The sequence below is a fragment of the Heteronotia binoei genome, chromosome 3 (assembly GCF_032191835.1).
Source record: "Heteronotia binoei isolate CCM8104 ecotype False Entrance Well chromosome 3, APGP_CSIRO_Hbin_v1, whole genome shotgun sequence".
Lineage (NCBI taxonomy): Eukaryota > Metazoa > Chordata > Lepidosauria > Squamata > Gekkonidae > Heteronotia > Heteronotia binoei.
Window position 1 is genome coordinate 171,917,372 of NC_083225.1, and position 27,700 is coordinate 171,945,071.

Sequence of the window (27,700 nt, forward strand, 5' to 3'; positions counted from 1 at the left end):
ATTGAACTGCTGCCTGCTGCTCTGCAGCCGGACAAATGGTGCCAGCGCTCCCGCGAAATTCACTTCCCCCAGTTGTTTAATCTGGAAAAAACGGAGGGGAGGGAACATAGTATGGGGGAGGAGCTAGAAGTGGGCGGTCCGGTTCTTTGTGCTCTCTTCTAGTTCTGGCTGGAGCAGGTATAGAACCCAGAACCAGAGTAAGGAATTGACCACGAGGAGGCAGCGCAGAGCCGGCTGGGGCGAAGGCGCCCCTCAACGCCCAGGATCGTCGCGTCTTCGTCGAGTTTGCCAACCCCCCTTCTCCCCTCCTCATAGGGTCGCCGGGTTTGTGATGACCCCACTGCCTCCTGTTGCTTTGCGGACCGCAGGCAGCCAGGGAGAGAAGCGGGTTCGCGGCTGCCTGACAGTCTTCCCAGGGCAAAAAATTCTTCGGACCGTCCGGGGCAGCAGCAGCAGGCGGAGCTCCAGCGCCCTGGCCGAAGAGGCGGCTTTTGCAGAGGGGATCTAGGGACACCCGGAACTCTTGTTTGACGCCGACCGCCGCCTTGTCTCGCCGCTTTCGGGATCTGTTTCTCGGGCTGCTTTGGGGGACTCTGCGGGGAAAGGTGCGCTTTGGAGAGCTGGCGGGACGCGCAAGGATTGGAGCGCTCATCTGGAGCCGCGTCTGGAAGCCTTCCTCGGCTCGTCGTCTCCAGCCGGATCCTTTCGGTCTCCTTCGCCTGGGACTTTAAACTATTCAAATCTGGTTTGCCATTTTCGGCCACTTCTCTAACTTGCGGGCGGAAGGGGGTGCGCCTCGCTATGTGACAGGACGGATCCAAACCGTCGAAGGGGACGGCAAGATGTTGCCCGGGCGCCTTTAGGGGGCCAGCCCTGTTTAGTCTCCCCCCCTTCCCGACCCAGATCAGCCCCGCTGGACTGCTTGTCCTCCCCGTCGAACTATGACAGAGATGAAGGCCAAAGGGGACCCCAGGGCTCACGCCTCCTCCTCCTCCTCCTCCGATCCCCGAGACGGCTCGCTCCTTTTGCGCGCCCCCCACCCCTCGGAGCTCGGCTCCTGCCGAAAGGGGACCGTCGAAGCGCTCGATCTCTCCCTGGACGGGCTGCTGTATCCCAAAAGCAGCGACGACGAGGACGAAGAGGAGGAGGAGGAGGAGGAGGAGGAAGAAGACGAGCCCAAGGCGTACCTCCCGGAGGAGGAGAGCGCGAAGGGTAACTCCTCCTCGATCCGGGCCAGCTGCGGCTCCCCGGCGGACAAGGATGCCTTGGACCGGGTCCTAGACACCTTCCTGGCCCCCTCGCCCTCCCCGGACAGCCCCTCCCGGCCCGCCTGGCCTTTCTTCGGCTCGGAGCTCGCCGACTTCCCCGGCGCGCTGATGAACCGCCGCGGCCCCGACGGCAAAGCGGGAGGCGCCTCCGGCCACGCGGCTCCCCTGCTGCTGCCGCCGCCTTCCCCGACAGCCGCCCCTTCGCCCTGGAAGGCAGCGCGGGACGCCGACGGAGCCGCCTTCAGGAGCCCCCGAGGGAAGGAAGCGGCGCCCGCCGACGCAGCCAAGAGCGAGCCCGCCTTTGCGCCGCGGGAGCCTGACTTGGGGGCGGCCGCCTCCGGCAGCGGCAACAGCCTGGGGCCCGCCGCGCCGTCCGGGCGCGTCCCGGGGGCCGCCTCCTCCTCCTCCTCCTCGTCGTCCAACAACGCGGACTTCGTCAGCGTGCCCCTCCTGCCCCTCAACTCGGCCTACTTGGCCGCCAGGACTCGGCAGCTGCTGGACGTGGAGGAATACGAGCTCGGCGGCCCCCCGCAGCAGCAGCAGCAGCGCCTGGCCTCGCCGCCCGCCTGCAGCCTGCCGCCCTTCGCCCCCTACGCCTACTCGCCCAAGGAGGGCCAGCAGCAGCAGCAGCCCCAGCCGCACTACTTGTTCGCCGCCGGCGACTTCCAGCCGGGCCTCAAGATCAAAGAAGAGAGCCTGGCGGTGGCCCCCCCTCCGCAGCCCGGCGACGGCGGCGCCTATTTCGGCGGGAAAAGCTCGCCGCTGGCCCTCGCCGTCCCCTGCGCAGACTACGCGCCCCCGCCGTCCAAAAGCGCGGGAAGTGGCGGGGGGCACCACGAGGCCTCCGCCTCCTCCTCTTCGCTGGAGTCCGTCCTCTACAAAGCGGAGGTCGCGGCAGCCGCAGCTGCCGCCGGTGCTGCGGCTGCCTCTTACGGCCCAGCGCCTTGCAAAGCCTCCGCCAGCTGCATCGTGGCCAGGGACAGCCTCAGCCTGCCCTCAACCTCCAGCACGGCGCCTCCGGCCTTGTACCAGCCCCTGGCCTTCCACGGGCCGCCGCAGCTGGCCTTGCCGCCCACCGGCCTCAAAGACGGCTTCCCCCAACTCTACCCGCCTTATCTGAGCTATATAAGGTAGGAGGGGTGATCTCCCCTGGAAAGGTTTGCATTCTCCCACCCCACCCCCCACCCCCGCAAATGCCACACCACTTTTAAGCACCACAGCATATTGTTGGAACTCTCCCTGGGGCAGTGATGCTCTGTATTCTTGGTGCTTGGGGCGGGGGCGGGGGGGGCACAGTGGGAGGGCTTCTAGCTCCACTGGTGGACCTCCTGATGGCACTTGGGTTTTTTGGCCACTGTATGACACAGAGTGTTGGACTGGATGGGCCATTGGCCTGATCCAACATGGCTTCTCTTATGTTCTTATGTTCACTTTTAAAAGCACCACTTTTAAAATCTGGCATGTTTGGGGGGGCAAGCCAGTTAAGAGGACTTTTGCTTGCTTCATTGCTTGCCTTTGCAGATGTGAATCGATTTGGAAACACCCACACCAATACGCATAAGTGGGATACAAGCTTGGGGTGAACATATGAAGCTGCCTTATACTGAATCAGATCCTTGGTCCATCAAAGTCAGTATTGTCTACTCAGACTGGCAGCAGCTCTCCAAGGTCTCAAGCTAAGGTTTTTCATGCCTCTTTGCCGGGACACTTTTTAGTTGGAGACGCCAGGGATTGAACCTGGAACCTTCTGCTTACCAAACAGATGCCCTACCACTGAACCACCGTCCCTCCTCGTGCATTCACACTGCATTAAATAATGTGTTTTGCAACTGGATTTTTACTGTATATAGCAAAAATCCACTTGCAAAACACATTATTTAAGTGTAGTGTGAGTGCACGGTTGCATATTGCACCTGTAGGATTTTCTAAGAGGAAAATACAGTAAGTGAATGATTGTCTGTGATAGGAGCCCTCCAGTGGCTTCCCACTCATTGCTACCCTGTGCAGTAATAATCTACCGTGTCTGGATCCAGCCCACACTGACGTAGCTTGGATACGGGTGACTTTTGGCGATAACTCGTGGAAAGGTGAGGAGATCTGTTGTTGACGAAGGGTTCAGAATGTCATTTTGAGATCCTGAAGGAGGTAGGATACAGCTGTGATTAAAAACACGCTGCCTTTATGTCATAACAGAGAAGGCTGTTTTTGATAGTTCCTTTTTTTGTTGTGATTAGATCGCCTTGAAGTAACTTACCATTTACGTTTGTCTGTTCAGATAAGCGTGGTCTATGAAAGGGTAGGCAACATGAGTGCCAAATAAAGCCCCATCTGCTTGTGATGACATTGGTGTGCCAGCAAAGGAAAGGAAGGCAGAATTGCACTCGGCCAAATGTGTGGGGAGCAAATCCTGGCAAACAGCATGGGAGGGAGTCTGGAGACAGTGATGGCTGTCAACTCCGTCTCTTGCCATTTCCCATGGCTGACAGGACCTGCAGTGCTGCCGGCAGGTCAGTGGGCTGGCTGTGGCTGCTTGCATGCTCAGCAAAATGGTGTGATGTGCTGCTGTTCAGTGCACCTGCTGATTGTGTACCTGTGATGATCGCTCCAGTCCTGGGACAGGGGCAGAAAATTTTCTCCAGCTCTGTTATCGGAAGTCTTTTGAAGGAGAGGAGCTTCTCGTTTCGATGACTAATCCACCTTTTGCAGCTTGCGCTCTTTATACCTTTGCAGAGGAAAGGCTGAAATTAGGGTTGCAGATCAGTCTTCCTACAGTTTGCCAGGGATTGGTCAGAAACCTTTAACGTGGCCTTTTTGTTTTCAAGGCACACACGCCTACAATGGGGGTGGGGAGAGGCCTAAAGGGCAGTCCTAAGCAGGTCTTCTCAGAATCTTATCAAAGGCTGCTCAGTGGGCCTTACTGCCAGGGAAATGTGTTTAGGATTGCACCGTCATTGGCTGATGTGGGTTTCTCCTCACAGATGATCCAGCTGTGAGGCAAAGTGTGTGACAACAAATGTCAATAGGACCACTGCTGAGTAGAGAAGTGGTTTGCTTGTTTTCCTGGAGCTAGATCAAGATGGGTAGGCCTCTTAGCCTGTCTGCAGCAGTACGGAAGAGCAAGAGTCCAGTAGCACCTTAAAGACTAACACAATTGGTGGCAGGGTATGTATGAGTTCTTGTCAGTCACTGCTGCCTGAAGACAAAACAGCTTTTCTGTGGTGTTTTGTAGTTCCCCAGAAATTTTCCCACCCCCCCAAAAAATGTTAAGAGTGAAGATTGTTTAAATACAGTTTCTTTGCACAAAAAAGGGCAAAGTTCATTCATGCCAATTGTGGACGGAGCTCCTAAAATAGAAACCATTCATAAAAATTGTGAAGTGATGACATACAACTTTGTATGCATTATAAATAAATCCAGATCACTTTGTCAGCTGTAAATCTAGTCATAGTCTTTTGGCATTCAGACTGACCATTCATACCCCGTAATCCTCTCTGTTTAAACTGCTGATCAAAGGAGAATTCCAGCTGATTGTTGTTTTTTAATAGGGGGTAGCAATTTAGTGCATACAATAAAATATCATATAGAACAGGAGTGGGAAGCACCAGGATTCTGTGCCTTAGAACTATCAAACGGTTGTAAGTAGGGCTCTTTTTGAGCAGGAACACACAGGAATGCAGTTCTGGCTGGCTTGGTGTCAGGGGGTGTGGTCTAATATGCAAATGAGTTCCTGCTGATCTTTTTCTACAAAAAAATAGCCCTGGTTTATAAGCAACCATTTCAAGCATCTGGTGATTGACACCCCACAACATTCAGAAAAAAAACTTCAAATGGACATCTCTGCCATTAAGAGTGGACTCTGTAGATACCCAAACTCTCTGTGTTGAAATGAACTTCCAGTAATTGTGCTGTAATTTTGAACAGTAATATCTAGCAAAGTCTTTTTGCCTTTTGTTTCCTGAAAAGGTTGAACTGGGTATTGGGGACCCATATGGACAACAAGTTTCATGGGATGGGTGGTGGTGGGACTATGAGAAGGAGCCAAGAAACCCACCTTGTGGTAGCAGAGAGATATTAGGGCCCATCTGTGTGTTTCTTGTTGGAGGATATTGTGATTAAAACATCTTAAAAGCTGTAAACTGATCAGAAGATATCAAAAGAGATCTCTGTCTGCAAAACAAGCCTTTCTCATACTTGAGCCTCATTCTGATTGAGCGATAGTCCTCGGATGTGCGTCAGATGAATTCCATTGAAGTCAGCGGAGATGACCTGTCAGCATTTAATTGGCTTGGAACTTCTTCAGACAGTGATATTTAGATGAGAGGAAGGAGGTGGAAGACCTGTGCCTCCATCCAAGCCTACCATGTTCGGAGGGGAAGAATATGTGTTTGGGTGTGAGTGGACTTTTGGGAGGTGAGGTTTACCCCCTGCCACTACCTGGCACCTGTGTCCTACCTGGTACCCCAGCTAGCAGAACCACATCAGAATGGATCATAGTTTGGACTGTAGAAGGTGTGCTACACCTTCAGAAAGATTGAAGTGGTAATTCTGTTTAAGAAATAAGTTTGTGGGGTTATAGTTAAAAGTGAATATTTTGGAAACTATTTTACTGATTAATGCTGTATGTTTTAGGTGGTTTAATCAGTAGATCCAGCGGTTTAAGTGTTAGTTAATAGGGCTGGGGAACATGGTTGTGTATTTGGAGCACTTGTGGTGGGTTTGGTTTTGTCATGTTGTTGTTGTAACAGGGAAGAAAAAAGAATACAAAAGACAGCCTTTCTAACAAGTGTCAGATTTTGTTTACTAAAATGTGCAGGTTCTCTTGTACCTGCTTCAGCACCTGATATAAATAACTCAGTTGAAGTTTCAGTAGTATGCAGATGTACATTGGTTAATAACTCAAAATGCAAATGAATCATCAACTAAAATTAATTTAACTGGTTGACAGTCCTGATTGTTGTACTTTGCTGATTGTCCTCCGGTGGATCAGTAGACAATGTTTATAAATAGCAAATGCATTGAGACCTCTGTTTTTTTATTTAATTAGTTTAATTTTTCTATGTGGGTTTCTTTTTGATCCCCTCTGCTGTGCTTTTATGAGTATTCAGAATTTAGAAATGGATAGAACAAGGAAAGTTGTTCCCAAAACACCCCACCAGAAAACATACAAGCAAAAAACAAACTCAAAATGTTAATTCTAGCTAGAGTGTCACTCTATTCTGAAGTACCTTGACTTCAGTAGGTTTAGAAGTGTGTTGTTCTGCTTAAGATGGCAGTGCCAGAAAAGAGCAGATGGTTGGTGTGGCAGAGAAAGTGGCATCTGTCAGTGAGCCTCCTTTTTATATACACCTAGGGGACGTTTTGTAGAAAAATAGGTGGTGGAGCTCATCCAGAGATTGTTATGCAGCTGCACCTACTATTCAGTGGACAAGGTGGGGAGGAGGAGGGGGAACCATCAGAAAGATTCAGGAGCTGTGCTCCTGTGAGCTCCGGTTGAATTCAAGGCTTGTATAAAAGTCTGTCGTGAAAATGTTGTGAAAGCAATGTCACCCCAGAGTCGAAAATGACTGGTGCTTGCACAGGGGACTACCTTTACCTTTTTATACACCTTTGTGAAATTACTGAGACTTTACAAATGTTGTAGCAGATTCTCAGAGAGATGGGAATGCTACAGCAGTGTTATTCTCTCATGAGATAATGGAAGGTTCCATGGATCAAGGCAAAATTCCATATTTCCTCAAAAAAGATTATCGTGAATGTTAAGGCAACCCACCCACCATTAATATACACAAAACTTCTTTTTAATTATTGGACATAACTAATTTGTATGTGAACTTAAGATACCCCCCCTTTTCTTGATGGCATACCTGGAAAAAAGCCCTGTCAACATTTGAGTAAGTACTGTAGGTTTATCATAGTCTAAAGTCCAATAAAATGCCTCTAAATTTGAGTCCAATAGGACCTGAGAGGCCAGCTCCCTGCTAATCTCAAAATCTCAAAAGGTCATACTCTGAAAATCTTGTGGGTCTCTAATGCATTACTGGACTCAAATCTAGATCTTCTTCTGAAAATCAATATGGCTGCCCTCTGACACAATACAATACATGAGGTTATTGTATTCTAGAGCTGCTCTGTTTATTTCAGTCAAGAGCATTGATTTTTGTATTCACATTCATTGAAATTAATGCAACAGCTCTTTCAGACAGGGTAACCCTTTAGGTCTCTTGGATGTTCTGCTCCTGTGAGGAATTGCTGATTTATGAAACCTCTTCATTACTTTCTTCCTCATTGCAACTGATTATTGATTAGTGCAGGGTTGGGCAAATTGTGTGCTAGCTATTGTGGGTTAGAGGAACCTCCAAGTTCAGAGGCAGTAAATCTCTAAATAGCACTTGTACTTTATCTTATTGTTCTTTTGACTCAAAGGTCTTGAACACATCCAGCTCTCTTACAGCTAAATATTTTGTAATGGCTAAGGTGCCTTTGAATAGTAGAGCTAGGAGGCAATATCTGGGGAAGTCCTTGTCCTCTTTACCCTTTGTGGATCTGTCAGGGCAACTGGTTGGGCATTGTATAAAACAATGTGCTGGACTAGATGAACCACTGGTCTGATCCAGCAGGGCTCTTCTTATGTCAATTGTATGTTAATTTTCTAAGTGTAGTGAGGACTAGTAGTTACCCAAGAAAAAGCCAAACAGTGCAAAAACATTTCAACAAATTCCTGGTTTGGGGTTGGGGGTTGAAGAGTAAAGGGGACACAGGAGGCCCCTGCATTATTCTTTGCATCTGCCCCCCTTTTGTTCACTTCTAGTACTGAAAGAAAACTAAGATGGAGGAAAAGTCTATGGGGAGGTAACCTACAAACAGGAGCCTTAAATCTGATCAATACACTTTCCCCTCCCCCAAATTGTATCTATATCAAGTGCATTTAAAGGGACAGGTCTACTCTTGTTACCTCTGGGCTGGGCTGAGGCATGTCACGTGTGATTTTATTAGGCATGTTGAAGGATGCTTCCACATTCATTTGAGCTTTGCCAATTTTTTTGTCATCCTTAATGTTCCTATACAGAGTAAGCTTTTATCAACGTATATGAACATATGAGGCTGCCTTATACTGAACCAGACCCTCGGTCCATCAAAGTCAGTATTGTCTACTCAGCCTGGCAGCAGCTCTCCAGGGTCTCAAGATGAGGTTTTTCACACCTACTTGCCTAGACACGTTTTAGTTGGAGATGCTGGGGATTGAACCTGGGACCTTCTGTTTACCAAGCAGATGCTCTGTTACTGAGCCACCACATTTGACATTCCTCTCGAGCAGGGGTGGCCAAACTTGCTTAACATAAGAGCCACATAGAATAAACGTCAGATGTTTGAGAGCTGCAGGACATGAACATCAGATGTTTGAGAGCAGGCAGGCAGGTAGGAAGGAAGGAAAATAAATGAAAGGAAGGGAGGAGAGTGAGGTGGAAAGAAAGCAACTTTAACTTTTAAAACTTAAAATTTTTATTTTGTAAAAAGCAATAAACATCAAATCACAACAGACATAAAACCTTGGCTTAAACATCATTACTAATGCATACATCACAGGGAACAACACACACACACATACTTGAGGGGAGGAAAAAACAACTCTGTAAGCAGTTGCACAATTTTCTTATAAAAAGAATTGCCTTAGAACATTCAAATGTTATTCAATGTATAATAAAATTTAGGTACTTCTTTGGCATCATAATTTTCTTCGATGAACTATTAATTACAAAGTCCAAAAAAGGAAACCATTTCTCTACAAAATTTTCCCCTGTCCTAGGATTATCCCCTAAAGTGAGTTGGGAGGCAATTTTGTCGTGGATTATAATTTCCCATACCTTCTGAAACCATAAAGTTAGCGATGGCAATTTAGTAGTTTTCCAATGTTTTGCAAGAAGTAGTTTACCTGCTAAGAGTAATAATGAGATAAGTTCTGATTTCAATTTGGGAAAATCCCCCTTTGACCATAGATTCAGAAGGACAAATTCAGGGGTGTGAGGAATGGTCTCCTTTACAATTGCTTCAGTTTTTGTTATTAAAGTGTTCCAAAACTTTTGCACTCTTTGGCACGACCACCAGCAATGAATGAAGGAGCCAGAGGCACCAAAACCTTTCCAGCAAATAGAGCTAGTGTTTTTATGTGCGTGACTTACAGTTTGTGGAGTTAAGTACCACCTTGAGACTAATTTATATTGTTGCAGTTTAAAGTTAGTGCATTTGGATTTGCATACAGATGATGTCCAAATTGTGTGCCGCTGCTCTTCTGACCATTGTGATTCGCAATCTTTACCCCACGCATTCTGCTGAGATGTGGGCTGTGTCCAATTTCTCTGATTTAATAAATAATACAACTTTGCAATTACACCTTTCATTCTTGATTCTTCCTCATAGATTAATTTCTCAAAGGCATTCAGCTGGCCAATAGGTTGCATCACAGGGACCACTTTGTTAAGAGCATCATGTAATTGATGGTACTCATACCAGGGAATTTCAACTTTGAACTTAGCTTCCAGTTGAGTACGTGTAAATAGTTTCCCCTTTGAGCTAATGTCTGAAATTCTAATAATATTTTCCTTCCTCCAGCTCTTAAAGTTTTCTTTAGACAAGCCTGGAGGGAAGAAGAAGAAGATATTGGATTTATATCCTGCCCTCCACTCCGAAGAGTCTCAGAGCAGCTCACAATCTCCTTTACCTTCCTCCCCCACAACAGACACCCTGTGAGGTGGGTGGGGCTGGAGAGGGCTCTCACAGCAGCTGCCCTTTCAAGGACAACTTCTGCCAGAGCTATGGCTGACCCAAGGCCATTCCAGCAGGTGCAAATGGAGGAGTGGAGAATCAAACCTGGTTCTCCCAGATAGGAGTCCGCACACTTAACCACTACACCAAACTGGTTCTCCAGTCTGCCCCAGAAAGGACATTACTGGCGTCGATGGTTGGACCACTAAGGATCTATACTTGTCCCAAATCTTCAAAGTATATTTTAGATAAGGGTTGGCTAATACAGTCTTTTTCCTGTCCGTCTCACTGCTCCAGACAAATTCATTGAGATTTACAGGAAAAATACTTGCAGCTTCTATCTGTAGCCATGGAAGATCACAGCTTTTCCTAGTGTACAACAAAATATTTCTCAGCTGGGCTGCCAAATGATATTTCTCCAAGACTGGTGCACCTAACCACCCCCCCCCCCCTGTCAGTTGGTTTGGCAAGCAGTTGGTATGCTATTCTTGGCTTTTTGTTCTGCCACAAAAAAAGGGATAGACTCTTTTGCCACATTTTCATTTCACTTCCTGGGATTTCTATAGGGATGTTCTGAAATAAAAAGAGAAACTTAGGCAAAACAAAGGTTTTTAACAGGTCAATTTTCTCTAATAAGTTAAGTTGGAGCTTTGACCAGGTCGCTAGATTTGTCTTAACTGTTTTATATAGTTGTTTATAATTTGCCTCAAGCAGGTTAGATAACTCTGTAGGGATTTGTATTCCTAGATGGCGCCATGATTTATCAACCCATCTGAAAGGGAACGTAAGTTTAATTTTATGATGCACATCTGGAGGCACATTAATCGGGAAAATTTCTGACTTAGATACGTTTATTGTGAAGCCAGAATATTTCCCAAAAGTTGTTATTACCTGCATTAATTTAGTTAGTGAATTTATCGGATTTTTAAAGTACATAACTGCATCATCAGCAAAAAGACTAATCTTATGAGCTTCCCCATCTATCACTGTCCCTTCAATTTCAGGATCTGTACGCACCAGGTGGGCTAGGGGTTCAAGTGATAAAGCAAATAGGATCGGGGATAAGGGACAACCCTGACGTGTGCCCCTAGACAAGGTGATTGCATTGGATCTGAAGTTATTAATAACTATTTGCGTTCTCGGGGAGTTATAAATGGCCGTTATTGAATTTAAGAAGTTTTGGCCAAACCCCATCTGTTCTAAAACCCCTTTTAAATATGTAATTTCCAATTTATCGAACGCTTTCTCCGCGTCTAACGAAAGAATAAGGGAAGTTGTTTGAGTTGTTTTACCGAAATGAATCAAGTTGAGTGTTCTCCTAATATTATCTGAAATGGACCGACCAGGGATGAAGCCTGTCTGATCCGGATGGACATATAAACTAACAATTTTATTCAACCTGTGGGCTAAAAACCGTTGAAAATTTTTTAAAATCATGATTAAGCAGTGAGATTGGACGAAAGGATTTAGGGTCTTGTTTGTCCTTCCCTTCTTTGTGGATTACTATCATTTTGGAGTCTTTCCAAGTCTCAGGAATTACACCTTCTTTCATTACTAAATTACAGGTTTTAGTTAGAGGAGACAACAAGCTGGAACTAAATTTTTTATAGAACTCTATTGGAAAGCCATCATTACAGCTTTGTTATTTTTAATGGAGGATAGCGCTTCCTTAATTTCCAGTTCTGAAAAAGGTCTGTCCATGAATTCAGCATCGTTGTTAGATAATTTTTGGCCAAATTTCATGTCCCTCAAATATTTTTTAAAGTCCCGATCAGTGTCAATAGATGATTTATACAAAGAGGTATAATAGTCTTGGAAGACGTTAACAATTTTTTGAGGTGTGACATGTACATCGCCTTGGGGTGACCTAATAGAATGGATCAGTGAGTTAGTCTTATTTTGCTGGAGTCTAAATTTTAGTAATCTTAAAGATTTTGTAGTTTTGGTGATGTACTGCTGTTTCACATAAAGCAACCTTTTTTGAATATCTGATGTTTCAATCAACTCCAATTTATTTCTTTCCAATGAAAGTTTTTTTAAAGTTTTTTCCCCTCCAAATTTCATATGCCTTTTTTCCAGCTCGGCTATTTTAGATTTAAGTTCCAGAATAGCTTTGTCTTTGTTTTTATGGCAAGCTGACGCCAGTGAAATAAGGTTGCTCTAAGTACTGCCTTAAAGGCATCCCAGACTACATGCTGTGAGACACCACAGCTCTCATTATGCTGAAAGTACTCCTGTATCTGCTGATTTATTTTATCACATATACTATCTTTAGACAGGAGAAGTTTATTCAGGGACCAGGTCTGGCCTTTGTTGTCTAATTCCTGCAGAGTGAATTCTGCTGATACCCATGAGTGGTCTGAGATAGTTCTAGACCCGATTTTAACATTGTGGGGACAGGCAAGGAGATTTGGAGAGGTTAAAACATAGTCAATCCTGGAGTATGAGTTGTGTACATGCGAAAAGTAGGTATAATCACGCACTTTCTGGTTCAGTGACCTCCAGATGTCTATTAAATTAAGAGAACATAAAAGATTGTTTAAACCTGATTTTTTCGTGTGTCGGGATTTATCTCTCTTACCACCTGACCTATCAAGGTTTAGGTCCACGATGCAATTAACGTCACCTCCGATGATGACATCACCATGTTTGAAGTCCAACAACTCAGAGAAGACCTCCTTCAGAAAAGATAATTGGCCATTGTTAGGTGTATAGACAGAAGCAATCGTTATAGGTTTGCCGTTTAAAGAGCCTTTAACAAATATATACCTTCCTTTGGGATCCGTTTTAGAATTTTGCAAATTAAAGGCAGTAGTTTTAGATATTAGTATTGCCACCCCCCTTGCCTTTGATGATCCTGGCGCATGAAAGACCTGATTGAACCATTTAGAGCGTAGGCCAAAAGGTGTTCGTTTTCTTACATGGGTTTCCTACAGACAAACCACATTTGGGTGTTCCTTAGCTAAGAAATTAGAGATGCGTATGCGTTTTATTGGGTTTTTAAAACCCCTGTAATTCCACGTCAAGAATTTTAAACTTTTGGACATTGCAAGCACTGGATTTAATGTTTAATAGATTACCAGGAGCTTAGTCAGACTTTTCGTAACTGGGAACTGGTCTAAATCAAATAGTGTATGTTATACCTTACTGCAACCCTTACCAACTAAAAGGGAACTAAATAACAACAAAATGGGGATAAGGACTGGAACTTGGCACCACCACACGCGCCAACAAAAGTAAATAGGTAGACTCTGCCACCTAGTACCCAAACTCTGGGTAGAGTTTCACAGCCTCCTGGTGCACAGGAAGCTAGGGAAAAAACCTTAGGTTTCCCTTATCAGAAACTTCTCTATCTCTCCTAGGAGGGCAAAAGCTTCAGTCAAAACGCATAAACTCTGTTACCTGCCCCTTCCCCAATTTTACTTTAATAGTTAAAAACTCCAACAATTATTTGCTTATGAGTAACAAAATTTAAGCTCTGTAAGAAATAACTTTGCACTTAACCTTGGTGCATCATAGGTGGCATTCCTGCAATAATTTTGAAAATCAGGTTTTAACCTACAGGAATTAGAAGCAATAAATCAAATGTTTAAGATAGTGCTCTTAATAGCTCAGAAATTTTCCAAAAGTAACAATTTAACCTGCTATGAGATAGACTCTGACACTCAAGTAAACAAGGCAGGGTTTAAGAAATTATCAATAGCTTAATAAACCAGATGGAACAAGATCTACAGTTTAAAATCACCCATACTGACCTCCCTCCTGAATTTACTTATCATTTAGACTATACCCAGCTCTGTAACACATTCCCTTTCATTTAGTCTGTTAGCATTAACCAATTGTACTAAGACATGCAAATTAGAAAATTCATCAAGTCAAAAATTAAGATCACCTAAAAAAACCTAGATTTCCACAAAATTAATTCATTATGATTTTGCTAATAAATCGATTTACCCTAAATACAAGTTCATAAGAATAATAAATTATACTAATTTCATTAAACAGTAGGATTTATAAGTTATGCCCGTGAAGTTAAGAAAGGTAGACTTATAAATGCTTTAAATATCAAATTTCATCTAATTGGGTAAATTGGATAGTGCAGGTAAGCTTAAAATAACATAAGTATGTACATGAGTTTATTTGCTTAACCAGCCACCCTTTTGCTGAAGGTAAAATAGCAGGTGCATGCTAGTTAACAATTTTCCTACCACCATTGTATTAATTAGAGCCCAACGGGGCTTCTGCTATTAGGAGAACTTTAACTGTCCTAAGCAATGCTTGTGCACAGGTATAACTTGTTAAACCACTTCTTCAGGTGATGATATGTCTTCAGTAGACAAAGTTCTTTCGTAGTTCTTCTTCCTCTTCCTCCGTGTATTTTATAGAAAGAGCGTTCATCAGTGCAATTCCGGATTGCGCATCATGGGCTCTGTAGAAGGCGCCATTTTTGAACAACAGGAGATCTGAGGTCAGGCTCCATCTAAATCTCAGATTACTAGCATGGAGTTTGCTTGAAATAATCTTTAGTTTCTTCCTTTTCTCAAGCGTTTCTGGTGAGAGGTCCAGCAGGATCAGAATCTTTTTCCCGTTGTGTGTAGCTCCATCTCTTTGTCTTGCTTTTTGCAAAATGATTTTTAATTCTGTTGTTTGAGAATTGAACTAGTATATCTCTGGTGAAGTTGCGTCGTTGTGTTGAAATGGCGCCAAGTCTCTGCACTTTAATTATGCTAGACGCCATATTGTCAGGCAGCAAAAAAGTCGTTTGCAGCCAGTCCGCAATAAAGAGCAACAAGTCTTTTTTCTCCTCAGCTCCCTCCTCAAAACCACGAAGTTTAATATTTAAAGCCCGCCATTTATTTTCTAAGAGAGTCAGTCTACTCTGCAGCTTAGTTTCATTTTCTCTCAGAACAGTTAGTTCACCTTTAAGAGACAAGCCTAATTCTGCAGAGCGCTCAGCTATGCTCGCTGTTGTATTCAGATCTTCTGACAGTTCGTTGATCTTTTCTTTCAGGGGCTTAATGTGTTCTATGATAGCTTAATTGAAATATTTGTGGATATCTAATCTTAAGAGATCTAAGTCCTTTTTATTAACCGGTCTCTCCTCCTCATGATCTGAGTGGGCCGTGTCATTAGGCTGCGGAGAAGTCGGGCTGGGTGCCATATTTAGCGTGCTTGGGGAGTCTTCAACAATGAACCCTGCGCTGACATTTTGAGAGTGATAACGTATAGGGAATAAGCACTAGCATTTATGGGGATACATCAAAGCCTGGGGGATTTAAATCATTCTCATAATAAAGTTACATTCTGCCTTCAGAGGTGCTTGATTCACACGCCTGTTATCTCTTCCGTTGGGCTATCCCCACTCCCCCTCCTGGCTGGTGTCCTTGCTGGCGCCTGGGAAGCGGCCGCGCTTCTCTGCACTTAAAAACCGTTTATGGCCTTTGGCGCCCAATTCCCTCCCGCCTTCCTCTTCCCCCTCAGGCATGCCTAAAATTCTACGGGGGATCATCGGGGTTAGTTGCAAGCAAATAAACATTTTAGGCAACATAGTTAGTATCAATGGAACACAAGCTGACATAAGCTCTTGCTCGGGGTTTTTCTGGGTGCAGTAGGTAAAATTGCTTAAGCAGCTGAGGGGCGTTGAGATCGGAGGCTTTCACCCACCCATCGCAGCTGGGCGGAAAGTAGCGCCAGCGCACTAAGTACTGCAAAACCCCCCTGTGCATTCTAGAGTCGAGGATCTCTTTCACTTCGTGGTGCTTCTGACCCTGCACTAGAATAGGTTCCGGTTCGGGGTTCCTGGGATGCCACCTCGAACCACCCGGATCTCGTTGGATAAGACTGCAATGGAAGACACGCCTATGGGACAATTTGAATATTTTGTGATGCCGTTCGGGCTTCAGGGCGCTCCCGGGGTGTTCATGAACTTTATCAACGAGGTCCTACGGAAGTACCTGTACCGGGGGGTGGTGGTGTACCTGGCTGACAATCAGACAGACTTCAGGCATTTTTGGGGGGAGGGGGAATATTTCCTGTTATTAAAAGAAAAAACTATTGGATAGAAATGCTGGAACTAATACATATATTGCAACTTAACCTTTATTTTGCTAGGGCTTTTGAAAGGGTTCACTAGTGACTAAGGATCCGTAATGAATTATTAACAATTGCAAAAATTAGTACGTTGCCGTGTAGTGAACAGAAATAGAACTACCTTTATAATCAGATTGCTTAAGGAAGAGATGGTTTACTCAGTCACCTTGCATATTAACATAAGAAGCATATGCTGGTTCTCCTGATAAGCTGCGTCTAGCTGTTTTCTGTGTTGCTTCATTCACTTTTTTTGCACTGTTGTATTTCCAACGCCCCTCCCTTTTGTACAGAATACCTTCTATTTTAATAGCTTCATGAAATAACAACTACCATTTCCTTCCTTCCTTCATCTAGGTCCGATGTGGAAGCTGGCCAGAGCCCACAGTATACTTTTGAATCATTGCCTCAAAAAATATGCCTCATTTGTGGCGATGAAGCCTCAGGATGCCACTATGGAGTTCTTACCTGTGGAAGCTGTAAGGTCTTCTTTAAGAGAGCGATGGAAGGTATTGTAATCCAGTCTAATAATTAATGTATGACATAGACTATTAAATCTGTTGTGTTTGTTAGCACCATAGCCAGTACTGTGCATTTAAGAGAACCCATGTAAATAAATGCAGAATATTATGAGTTGTAGTGATCTGATCTCAGAACATTTTGGTTTGCTGTGTTCCAAAGTGCTCTCGAGTTAGACATTTTTTAAAATGTGCATTTCTTAGTTCATTTGGTGTATTTTACTGTTTTGTATTGTTGTGCACCACCCAGAGACCTTTAGCTATGGTGGTATAGAAATGATGATGATGATAACAGCAACAACAATAATAATGGCATCAGCATGCGATCAAATGGGAAGTCATCCAGTCATATGGTGTGGGGGATTTCATTCAGGGTGGTGTGTATTCACTTTAAGAAAGCATAACTCTGTGTCTAGAATTTGTGCCAAGAAAAGCTGAATTTTGAGGCCATTGTATGCTATGCACATTGAACCAAGTTGGACTTATTATTTTGCATTATTTATTCTGCAAGCCGAGGGAAGGCAGAATAGTGTAGCCTAATCTTGTCAGATCTTGGAAACTGAGAAGGATCGGTACTTGGAAGGGAGACCACCAATGAAGACTCTGCAGAGGAAGGCAATGGCCAACCACCTCTGCTTCTCACTTGCCTTGAAAGCCCCTTGCTGGGGCTGTGATATGTCAGCTGTGACTTCATAGCACTTTTCACACTCTTTCTGCAAACATGGCATATCCCAATTTTGCATACCATGTAGAAGGGCAGCATTTTTCTCACTGCTTGGCCAGACACGTGGCTTCAGCCCCTTGGTAGGTTTGATGCTTTCCTAAAGATGCTGTTAGAAGAACCACAAGGCTGGAAGCTTATCTAAGAACAGCCATAGAGAAGGCAGGAGAGCTCAGGGGTGTGGCCAGAGCACAATAGCAGTGCCACGTGCCTTACATGTGTAAGGTCTGAAGTTCAGTCCCTGGTATCTCCGGTTAAAAGGAGCATGGGCGGTAAGACTTGGATGAACTTTGGAGGGTAGCTTTTGTGCAACACTTTGCTAGATGAATTTTGGATCTGACTCAGACTAAGACATCTTCCTATGTACAGTGATCTGGGTAAGTACAAACTCATCTGCAAGACAACATTTGCAAACAGTTGCATTCAGGGGGACAACATATTCAGTGCTGTGTACAGATTCAGAACCTCTGGCTTCTATACGGACTTAATGCTGTAGAAGAAAATAACATGGTTGATTTTTAGTGTGCTCTCTTAATTTTTTCCACTGGGAATTTGTTTTGCTTAAAATATGTTTATAGTGCAGCCCTAAGAATGCCTTCCTGGGAGTAAGCCCCACTGAATAGACCTGAATAGGCTTCTGAGTAGACAAGCTTACGATTGCTCTCTTAGGCTTGTAACCTTGCTCTATGCATATGGATTTGCTTTGTGTGTTCAGGACAAGTAGTAACTAAGGGGACAAGTGTGGGGACAGAGCCGTCAAGTCATAGCAGCTTATGGCAGCCCAGTAGGGTTTTCTAGGTAAGTGAAAAGCAGAGGTGATTTTTTTAAAAAAACTAAACAGAACTTTTATTGAAAAATGCATATTACAATACAAAACATGCCATTGCTACATTTTGTGACACAAACAGCACAAGAATGCGGAATAAACAATTCCAGAGGCTGCTGTCCACCTTATTAGCAGGGGTAGTTCACCATTGCCTTCCTCTACAAAAGAACAAAGTTTAAGTCTAATGGCAACTTTAAAGACCAACGTAGTTTAATTCTGGGTATAAGCTTTTGTGTGCACGAAAGCTTATACCCAGAATTAAACTTCGTTGGTCTTAAAGGACTCGAACTTTGTTCTGTTGCTTCAGACCGATACGGCTACCCACCTGGATCTATCTTCCTCTGCAAAGTCTTTCTTGGTGCTCTCGCAAGTACCATGACCCTGCTTCTGAGACCTGACAAGATGGAACTGCGCTGTTCCATTCCACATCTGATTAAGTTAAATAGCAAACAATTTAATTTACTTATATTTATTTATATGTAAAAAGACTGCCGCCCACTTCTCTGATGATTCTATAAATTCTCAGCGACTTCTGTCTGTTGTGGCCTTGCATACCTAGAATAACCTTTTGGCTTATGGAAGATGTTGGCGCTGTCTCCTCACTATGTGCCTAGTTTGCAAGGAGGCTGGCATGCACGCTGTGATGAAACCAGTGCGCAGAGCCTAGAGCTGTGCCGGTTTCCTAAGGCTGGTTTTAGGTGAAATTGGTTTCTTGAGTGCTAAAGAAGCCTAATCAGAAATCTTAGTTATATTGGGCCAGATCCTACGACTCTGTTCTGCAGCTTTTCTCTGCCTCCATGAGCTTTCCATTAGCAGAAGACTCGCAGTGCCAAAGGACATTTCTGCTGCTAGCGGAACAGAATCGCAGCCTGCCACCCCAAGTGAAATCTGGTTTTTATATTATAATGCTGTTGTTTAAACAAGTACACACGCCCTTTCGGGTAGGAATTTGTTGACCATGGTAGATTTTAAGGCCAAGAAGGGGTTTATAGATTATTTTGCACTAAAATAGATTTTAAACTCTTGTGCAACACAATCACAAATGATTTTTTTTTACAAGATACGAACACGCTAAATATCTCCCTTTTTCAAATACAAAACAAGTTCTTATCAAGGGAGTGTTTTTTGGATGAAAAATGTAATTTTTCTGGGGTCCTGTATTTGCCCTGCTGCTGATTTGTTTGTTCTGATAATCATGCAAGATGCCTTGCTAGAAAATGCCCAGATTTTACTTGCATGCACACTTATTTTGAATTCAAAGTTTGCTTTATGGTGCCTCACAGCAAGGAAGCTGATGCGCTGACAGTGGTACTTCTGCTTGATTTTCAAGTCTAAACATTGCCGATCAACAAAAAATGCTGTGAGTGAAAATACATTCAATGTGGGCCTGAGGGTGAGGTAGAGGAATCAGCGGCAACAGCCCAACTTTCTGAATTAGACATTAATGCATCTCCAACGGTGAAATACGCAAAAATACAATTACCAGTCTCCTCCAGCTACTGATGGGCTTAACCAAATGGCAGGAAACGCTATAGTTTGATGCAACATGCAGGTTCTGGTGACTTTCTGTCTTGGATCCATTGAACTTGTCTTAACATGTAAATAATATGTATTATAGGTCCAGACTACAAATAATGCTGTGAATTTATGATTAGCTCTCCTGATTTGTAATATATCTGTGAGTAGGGGAGGGGAGGGTAGCCAGGTCCCACCTGGCTATGGTAGGGGTTAGCGGGTAGGGTTGCCATCTCCAGGTTGGGGAACTCCTAGAGCAGGGGTGGGCAAACTTGCTTAACATAAGAGCCACATAGAATAAACGTCAGATGTTTGAGAGCCGCAGGACATGAACATCAGTTGTTTGAGAGCAGGAAGGAAGGGAAATAAATGGAGGGAAGGGAGGAGAGAGAGGTGGAAAGAAAGCAACTTTAACTTTAAATGCATTCTCCAAGTTGGCCGAAAGGGCAGAGGGGGCTTGGAGAGCCACATCATATGTGTGAGAGAGCCACAATTTGGCCACCCCTGTCCTAGAGATTTGTTGGTGGAGAGAGGACAAGGATCTCCGTGGAGTACAATGCCATAGAGTCTACCCTCCGAAGCATCCATTTTCTCTAGGGAAACTGATGTCTGTAGTCTAGGGCTGAACTGTAATTCTGGGAGAACTTAGACCTCATCTAGAGAGTGGCCTCCCTAATTGATAAATGGGATTGGGACCATGACTTTGGGGAAGGGACTGATGCTTTCCCTCATTCTGTTTCCCATTTAAAAGGCCTTTCTTTTTCACAGTACACCTACCTTGTATTTTCGCTCTATCAGTGCCAAAAGCAAGTCTGAGAGTTCTGTTTTCTATCAGGGGGATGGCTTGGGAGGAGCAAGCTGTGCCTTCCTTTTTCCAGCACAATGGCTTTGATTCATATTATCCTGTTCCCATTGCATCTGTTTGCATGTAAATTGGGGAATCAGAGATTCCCAATGCCAATGCCAGACCCTTGTATGAGCTTTTCCCCAATCCCAGAAATGAGTCAGTTTTTTTTAAAAAAAGATCCAATCTTAAAAAGTGTCTTTGGATTATGTGAGAAAGGCTGAAAATAGGGTTGCCTGCTCCGAGTTGGGAAATTCCCGGATATTTTGGGGTGGAGCCTAAGGAAGGCAGGGTTTGGGGAGGGGAGGGGTTTCAGCAGGGTATTAAAGCCATAGAACTCACCTTCCAAAGCAGCCAGAGTAAATGATCTCTGTCACTTGGAGACCAGTTGTAATTCTGGGAGATCTCCAGTCACCACCTGGAGGTTGGCAAACCAAGCTGCAAAGGAACCTCCCTTTAAAACAAGGCACAGTCAAGTCACAGGTAACCGCTTTAGTTTTCTTGATCACAGTGCAAGAATTGAACATCTTAAGTAGATTTGCAGGCCAAGAACAATATATAGAAACAGGTTGAAAAATATTTAAAATTGTTTTTCTGAGGTCTTTTACCCATTTTTCCAGTACCTAAATTCAAAAGTTTTGTGGCACAATGAGAAAAAACAACTTATGAAATATTTTCTTCTTTGGAATTAGTGAAATGCATTTAAGATAAGGTTTTACTCATTGAGAATGTTTAGCATGAACATTTTTCCTCAAATCAATCTACAGTATTAGAAACTGGTAATAACTGTGTAGCCAAATTCAGCATATAGTACTTTCAAGGATATGTTTATTGTTTCACTGTGATTAAGTTTTGGCAACAATTAATGTGCTATAATGTTGTTGATGATAATGCATTGTTAAAGAGTTTTCTGTGTTATCCAGTTGATCTTGATATCCAAACACTAGTCCAGTTCAGATTATATGAGACTGTTTCTGTCCAAATCTTTTCTTTATTTTTATTAAATATTTTTATTTGTTCTTTTGTTTTCAGTAAAAGTTTGTTTTCAAATTTCAACATTTTCCCTCTCTCTCATATCATAAAAGTTAAGATACATTTGCTAAGAGTACAGCAGTCTTTCTCAAGTATTGAGATTATTTGCAGTTTTGCTTTTAGAAACCTAAGGCATCCCTACTCCTGTAGTCTATAAATATACCAAATAGTACTTATTTTATATACTAACCAGATTCTAGGGGTCTGGAGACCAAGCCCTATGAGGAAAGGTTGAAGGAGCTGAGTGTGTCTAGCCTGGAAAGGAGATGACTGAGAAGCGATATTATTATTATTATTATTATTATTATTAAGCCGCCCTGAGCCATTCGTGGGAAGGGCGGGATATAAATCCCAAATAAATAAATAATTCGATTTATATCCCGCCCTCCCCACCGAGGCGGGCTCAGGGCGGCTGATCTGCATCTTTAAGTACATGAAGGGCTGTCATATAGAGGATGGTGCAGAATTGTCTTTTGTTGCTCCGTAAGGTTGGACCAGAACCAATGGGTTGATGTTGAATCAAAAGAGTTTTTGGTTAAACATTAGGAAGAACTTCCTGCCAGAGCAGTTCCTCAGTGGAAAAAGCTTCCTCGGGAGGCGGTGGGCTCTTGGAGGTTTTTAAATAGAGGCTAGATGGACATCTGACAGCAATACTGTCAGATTCTGTGAACGTATTTATGAATTTCCTGCATTGTGTAGGGGGTTGGACCAGATAACCCTGGAGATCCATTCCAGCTGTTATGATTCTATGATAAACAATACACTTTATATTATTAAAGCAGTAATAAGTATAAATCTGACAGGAAGGTAAATATTACATGTATTTCAGTTTTTTCAATCCTGTTGCAGTCAGCTGCAGCCTTGGGAAACTTACAGACTGCAGAAGTCAGGAACAGTTTGGCAATGGGGAGATAATGGGTGAGCAAATGAATAATGTCTAATGTACATTATATAAGATGCAGGGGTAGGATTCTAGCAGGAGCTCCTTTGCCTATTAGGCCACACACCCCTGATGTAGCCAATCCTCATTTGATTCTTTTTGCTTAAGTGCAGGATTTTGCATTTTGTCTTTTTTAGAATTTCATTTTGTGGCTTTCATCCCACCATTTTAGTCTGGAATTTTTGTTGCCTTTTAAGGTGCTAGCTCTCCTGCACGGTTTCGTAGCATCTGCAAATCTGATGGAGATTCCCTCCATTCAAGTCATTCACAAAGGTGGTGAAGAATCTGAGTCTAGGACAGGGCAGTGCAGAATCACACTGCAGAGCCAGTTTGGTGTAGTGGTTAAGTGTGCAAACTCTAATCTGGGAGAACCAGGTTTGATTCCCCACTCCTCCACATGCACCTGCTGATATGACCTTGAGTCAGTCACAAGTTCTCACAGAGCTGTTCCTCTCAGATAACTCAGAAAGTGTAGATGACTGGGGAAGACATTTGCAAACCACCCCATACCAAAAAGTCTGCCAAAAAAACTTGATGTGATGTCACTTAATGGGTTGGTAATGACTTGGTGCTTGCACAGGGGACTACCTTTACCTTTTAGAAGGAGATTTTCCCCACATCCCCATTTGCCCAACAGCTGCTTTTGACCCCTGGAAAGATAATGCCTGGAGCTGCAAAACCAGCATGAACAGAGTAGGGAGGTCAAAAATTGGGTTAAATTGTGTCACAAATTGATTAAATTGGGTGGGAGGAGGGGTGTTTTAGACCAATTTACTCACTTCTCTCCTTCCCATTTTTTCTCTTCTAATCTCCACAGTTTGCTAAAATGCAGCCATTGATGTGGCAATTTTTTGTTATAGCTTAAGGAGATTTTATACAATGAACATCAAAGAGCACACTATTTATGTAAATGTTGTAAATAGATATTATAAAATACGTTTATACGAAGAAAACATTAGTCTTTCTACATCTTTACTCATGCCATTAGAATTAGGCACACATGGTAGAGAAAAATCCGAAGTAGCCTCCAGTGATAATTTGATACTGTTTGCTCACTAGATTGTATTCCTGACGAAGGAGTGAATAATAATGGCCCTTGCTAAGCATTGGTATAGTGCAAAATTCAACTGACCTTTGCTAGAATACAACTTTGGGGATTAACCGTTAACCATAAGAGTGGCCAGTTAAGTGCATTGTCATGTTTTCGAGAAAAATGTTCCCCACTCCTGTTACGTAGTCATGTATGTAGTGTGCAGTAGTCCTTCCTTACAAACTTTGGAAGTGATGATGCCTGGTCTCCTGCTATAAGTATCCAATCTCATTGATGAAATTGGTGAAGGAAGGAGGAGGCAACATGTGCTGGCATTGCACTGTTGCACTTGCGTCAATTTCTGTAAAAAGTGGACATAACACGGCAGATGCTCTAGCTTTTTGCAGAATGCTAGAGTGTTCACCATGTTGCATCCATATTTTTGGGGAAATGAGGTCAGGTACTAGCACAGTGCTGGCACTACCCTGTTTCCTCCCGGGGATTGCTGGCTGTGGTCTGACAACCCAAGTTGAAAGGAATGGTACAGTCAGTGCCTAGGGCTTTGTAAAGGCAGTCACAACAACCCTGCATCATCTTAATAAGACCCAGCTCTCAGCAAGGAATAGACTCTTGCAGTCCTTTCAGCTTCACTTAATTGATACAAACTGTCTGTTTCATCAGGGTGGCTATCCATTTTTCTGCCACAGTTGAGTAATAGCTGATAGGGATGGGCACAAACTGGGGAAATGTGGTTTGGTTTGGGGTTTGTGGCTGAACGACAAACCGAACCCCAAACTGAACCAAGTCGGGAGGCTCATTTACGATCTGAACTGGTTCTTGCAGTTTGTTGGTTTGCAGACTGCATTAAAAGGGAGCTCAGTCCCTTTTAATGCGATTTGCAGAAAGCTGGAAAAACAACTGAGCGTCGGAGAGCACCTTCCTCCCTGCCACTCAGTTGTTTCAGGCTGACTTGTGCAGTGCCTTTAAATGTACTGCAAAACAGTGCAAAAAACAGCTGCATGGCAAGGAGGCGCTCGCTGCTGCACAGCCATTTTGCTCTGTCTTCCGCAGTCCCTTTAAACTTTAAAAGGAATGCAAAAGACAGCCTGAGAAATGACGGCCAGCAGAAAGGGGGGGGGGAGGAGAAAGGAAGAGAGGGAAAATCTCCTGGGAAGGGACTTCACCCTTTCCATTTAAACCCTGCTTTCTGCTCCTCATGTCTTTTCATAGAGAGCAAAAGGCAGGGTTATTTAACCCCTTGTTTTCTGCTCCCTTGAGAAAGCTGCAGGGAACAGAAGGCAGAGGTGGTTTAAATGGCAGGGAGTTTGAATTGTGTGTTAGATTCAGCCAAAACAGACATAGCGGATTGTTGGTTTAGTGTTGTTTTCAGGAAGGATGAGAGTGGAGGATGACTTCACCTTCCCTTGCTAAACATAGACTAGAATCCCAGAGCTGGAAAAAATATTTCGGATTCCTCAGCAGCAGTGTCAGTTTTATCACAGGACTGCAATAATAATTTGCATTCCTAAATGGCCCAAGGAATTTTCTAGCGGTGCAGTCCTGAATGAAAGTAATGCCTTTTAAAGCCTATGGAAGTCGGTGCCCTTAGAAGGGTGTTGACTTATGTGCGTACTTCCACAGCCAAAACTTGGCCATGCCCATTTCTGCAATACTTGAGGGACATTAGTGTAGCTCAGTGCTTCTCAGTGAACTTCTTAGCATATGTGGTGCCACCAAATTTCAGCTGACCCACTATACCATGAAATAGGGCTCATTTCACAACAGTATAAAGCAAACATAATCCATATAATTAAAACAGTATAAAAATGCAGGTATAATAAAGACAATTTGCAACTTACAGTGGTGGATCCAGCATTACTCCCTGCAAGACACACTTAACTGGGAAAAGCCTGACAGAAAAGCTCGGCCTTACAGGCCCTGTGGAACCAAAGGAGGTGTTGCAGAGCCAGGGTCTCATCTGAGAGGGTATTCCACCAGGACAGGGCTACAATAAAAAAAGCCCTCCCCCTGGTGGATACCAAACATGCGACTTGAGAGCCCAGAACCATCTGTAGGCCATGATGACCAAAGCCACCGAGCCGGGCTGTAAAGGGAGAAGCAGTCCCTCAGGTATGGCGATCTCAGACATTAGGGCTTTAAAGGTCAAAACCAGCACCTTGAATTTTTCTCAGAAACCAGCAGGTAGCTAGTGCAGTTGCTGTAAGATAGGCTGTATACATGAAGACCAAGATGTTCCAGTCTGAAGCCTGGCAGCTGCATTTTGGACAATCTGAAGTGCCTTCAAGGGCGACCCTGCAGAGAACGAATTGCAGTAATCTATTCTGGAGGTGACTTTGGCATGCACTGTGGCCAGGCTCAGCTGAGACAGACAGGAGGCCCACTGACAGGCCTAGTGTAAGTAGAAAAGAGCCTGCTTTGCAACTGTGGACACTTGCTTGTCCAACGTAAGAGAGGCATCCAGTCAGACAGGGAGTCCACTAATGAGAGCTGTACTCCATCCAGAGCTGGGAGCTGCGATTCTCACCCCCTCGCCCAAGTGAGACTGTTACCAGGCAACAGAGAGTTTCACCTCTGCGTCACAACCCTGGACTTCCTCAGTTGACCTCCATCCAAGTACTAACCAGGGGTGACCCTGCTTAGCTTCTGGAATCTGGTGAGATGGGGCTACCTTGGGCTGTCTAAATCAAGGCATGTCAGCATACCAGCTGTGATTAAAAATGCAAGCAAAGTCCTTCAGGTTGCCAGCTACTTTTGAAAACAATTAAAAAAAAAGGGCAGCATGCAAAAGGAAGAGAAATAGTAAATGTCTTCTCCGTCAGGTTGGCCTTTATTGCGCTGTGAAAGTGATAACATTCAGAGTAGGTATCTGGCAGTCTTATTATTTAATGACAGCAAGGATATTTAAATTAGCTTTGTCGTGATACATTTCTGATGTGATTTTCAGTGTTCCACAGTATTGTCCCTATTAAACTCAAATGTAATTACTTCCAGGAGGGGTGACAGAGTTTGTCTGCCTTGGGAGTGAGTGCACAGCTTATTTATGATGGAAATTATATGCTGGTATTGGGGTGGGGGGGAAGGAAGAGAACATACAAATATGAAAACATGACAAGATTTGTTCCTACCAATCTTAAAGGAAAGGAAAAATAGGTACAAATTAATAAGGAAGCTTTCAGAATGGGAGTCCAAAAGCTATAACAGGATGTGCTAGCAAAGGGAATAAGGAGAAAAGAAAAGAGATGGCGGAAAAGGTTTAATGCTAGAAATAGGTGGATTGGTATAGATCCAAGCTCAGGATTAGGCAACCTGACAATAGTGAAATTGGCAAAATGAGGGCAGCAATACATATGCTGAAAATGTTCATGTTGAAAAGTGGCATATAAATATTGTTAAAAGAAGGAGCAAAGGCTCTGAAGAAGAAGAGGGACAGTGGCTCAGTGGTAGAGCATCTGCTTGGGAAACAGAAGGTCCCGGGTTCAATCCCTGGCATCTCCAAAAAAGGGTCCAGGCAAATTGGTGTGAAAAATCTCAGCTTGAGACCCTGGAGAGCCGCTGCCAGTCTGAGAAAACAATACTGACTTTGATGGACCAAGTGTCTTATTCAGTATAAGGCAGCTTCATATGTTCATATGTTCATAAGATATTGGATTTATATCCTGCCCTCCACTCCGAATCTAAGAGTCTCAGAGCAGCTCACAATCTTTATCTTCCTCCCCCCCACACAATAGACACCCTGTGAGATGGTGGGTGGGGCTGAGGGGACTCTCACAGCAGCTACCTTTTCAAGGACAACCTCTGCCAGAGCTATGACTGACCCAAGGCCATTCCAGCAAGTGCAAGTGGAGGAGTGGAGAATCAAACCCGGTTCTCCCAGATAAGAGTTCGCGCACTTAACCACTACACCAAACTGGCTCTGGTGTTGGAGTGAAAGCTGCACGTTGGATTAGTCCTGAAGGAGTCTCCTAAGAATGTGAGAAAAGTCCAGTTGGATCTGTCCACAGTCCCGTTATGTGTGTCATCCTTACTGTGGGCAACCTGATGCATCCATAAACAAAGAAGGAAGGCTATAACCCTTCACACTGTTGCTCCTTAACATCTGGTACACAAAGGTAGACTGCTTCCAAACATGGTGTTTCTA

The 27,700-nt window shown here is 44.0% G+C and overlaps 1 protein-coding gene across 1 annotated transcript in view; it reads left to right on the plus strand.

The window, feature by feature from the left end:
• Positions 1 to 941: 941 nt before the first annotated feature.
• Positions 942 to 27,700, plus strand: part of PGR (progesterone receptor) — a 91,188-nt gene continuing 64,429 nt past the window's right edge. Inside the window, exons 1-2 of the mRNA XM_060234905.1 lie at positions 942 to 2,398; positions 16,473 to 16,624. Coding sequence (XP_060090888.1) covers positions 942 to 2,398; positions 16,473 to 16,624 — 1,609 coding nt within the window. The remainder of the gene's footprint in view (positions 2,399 to 16,472; positions 16,625 to 27,700) is intronic.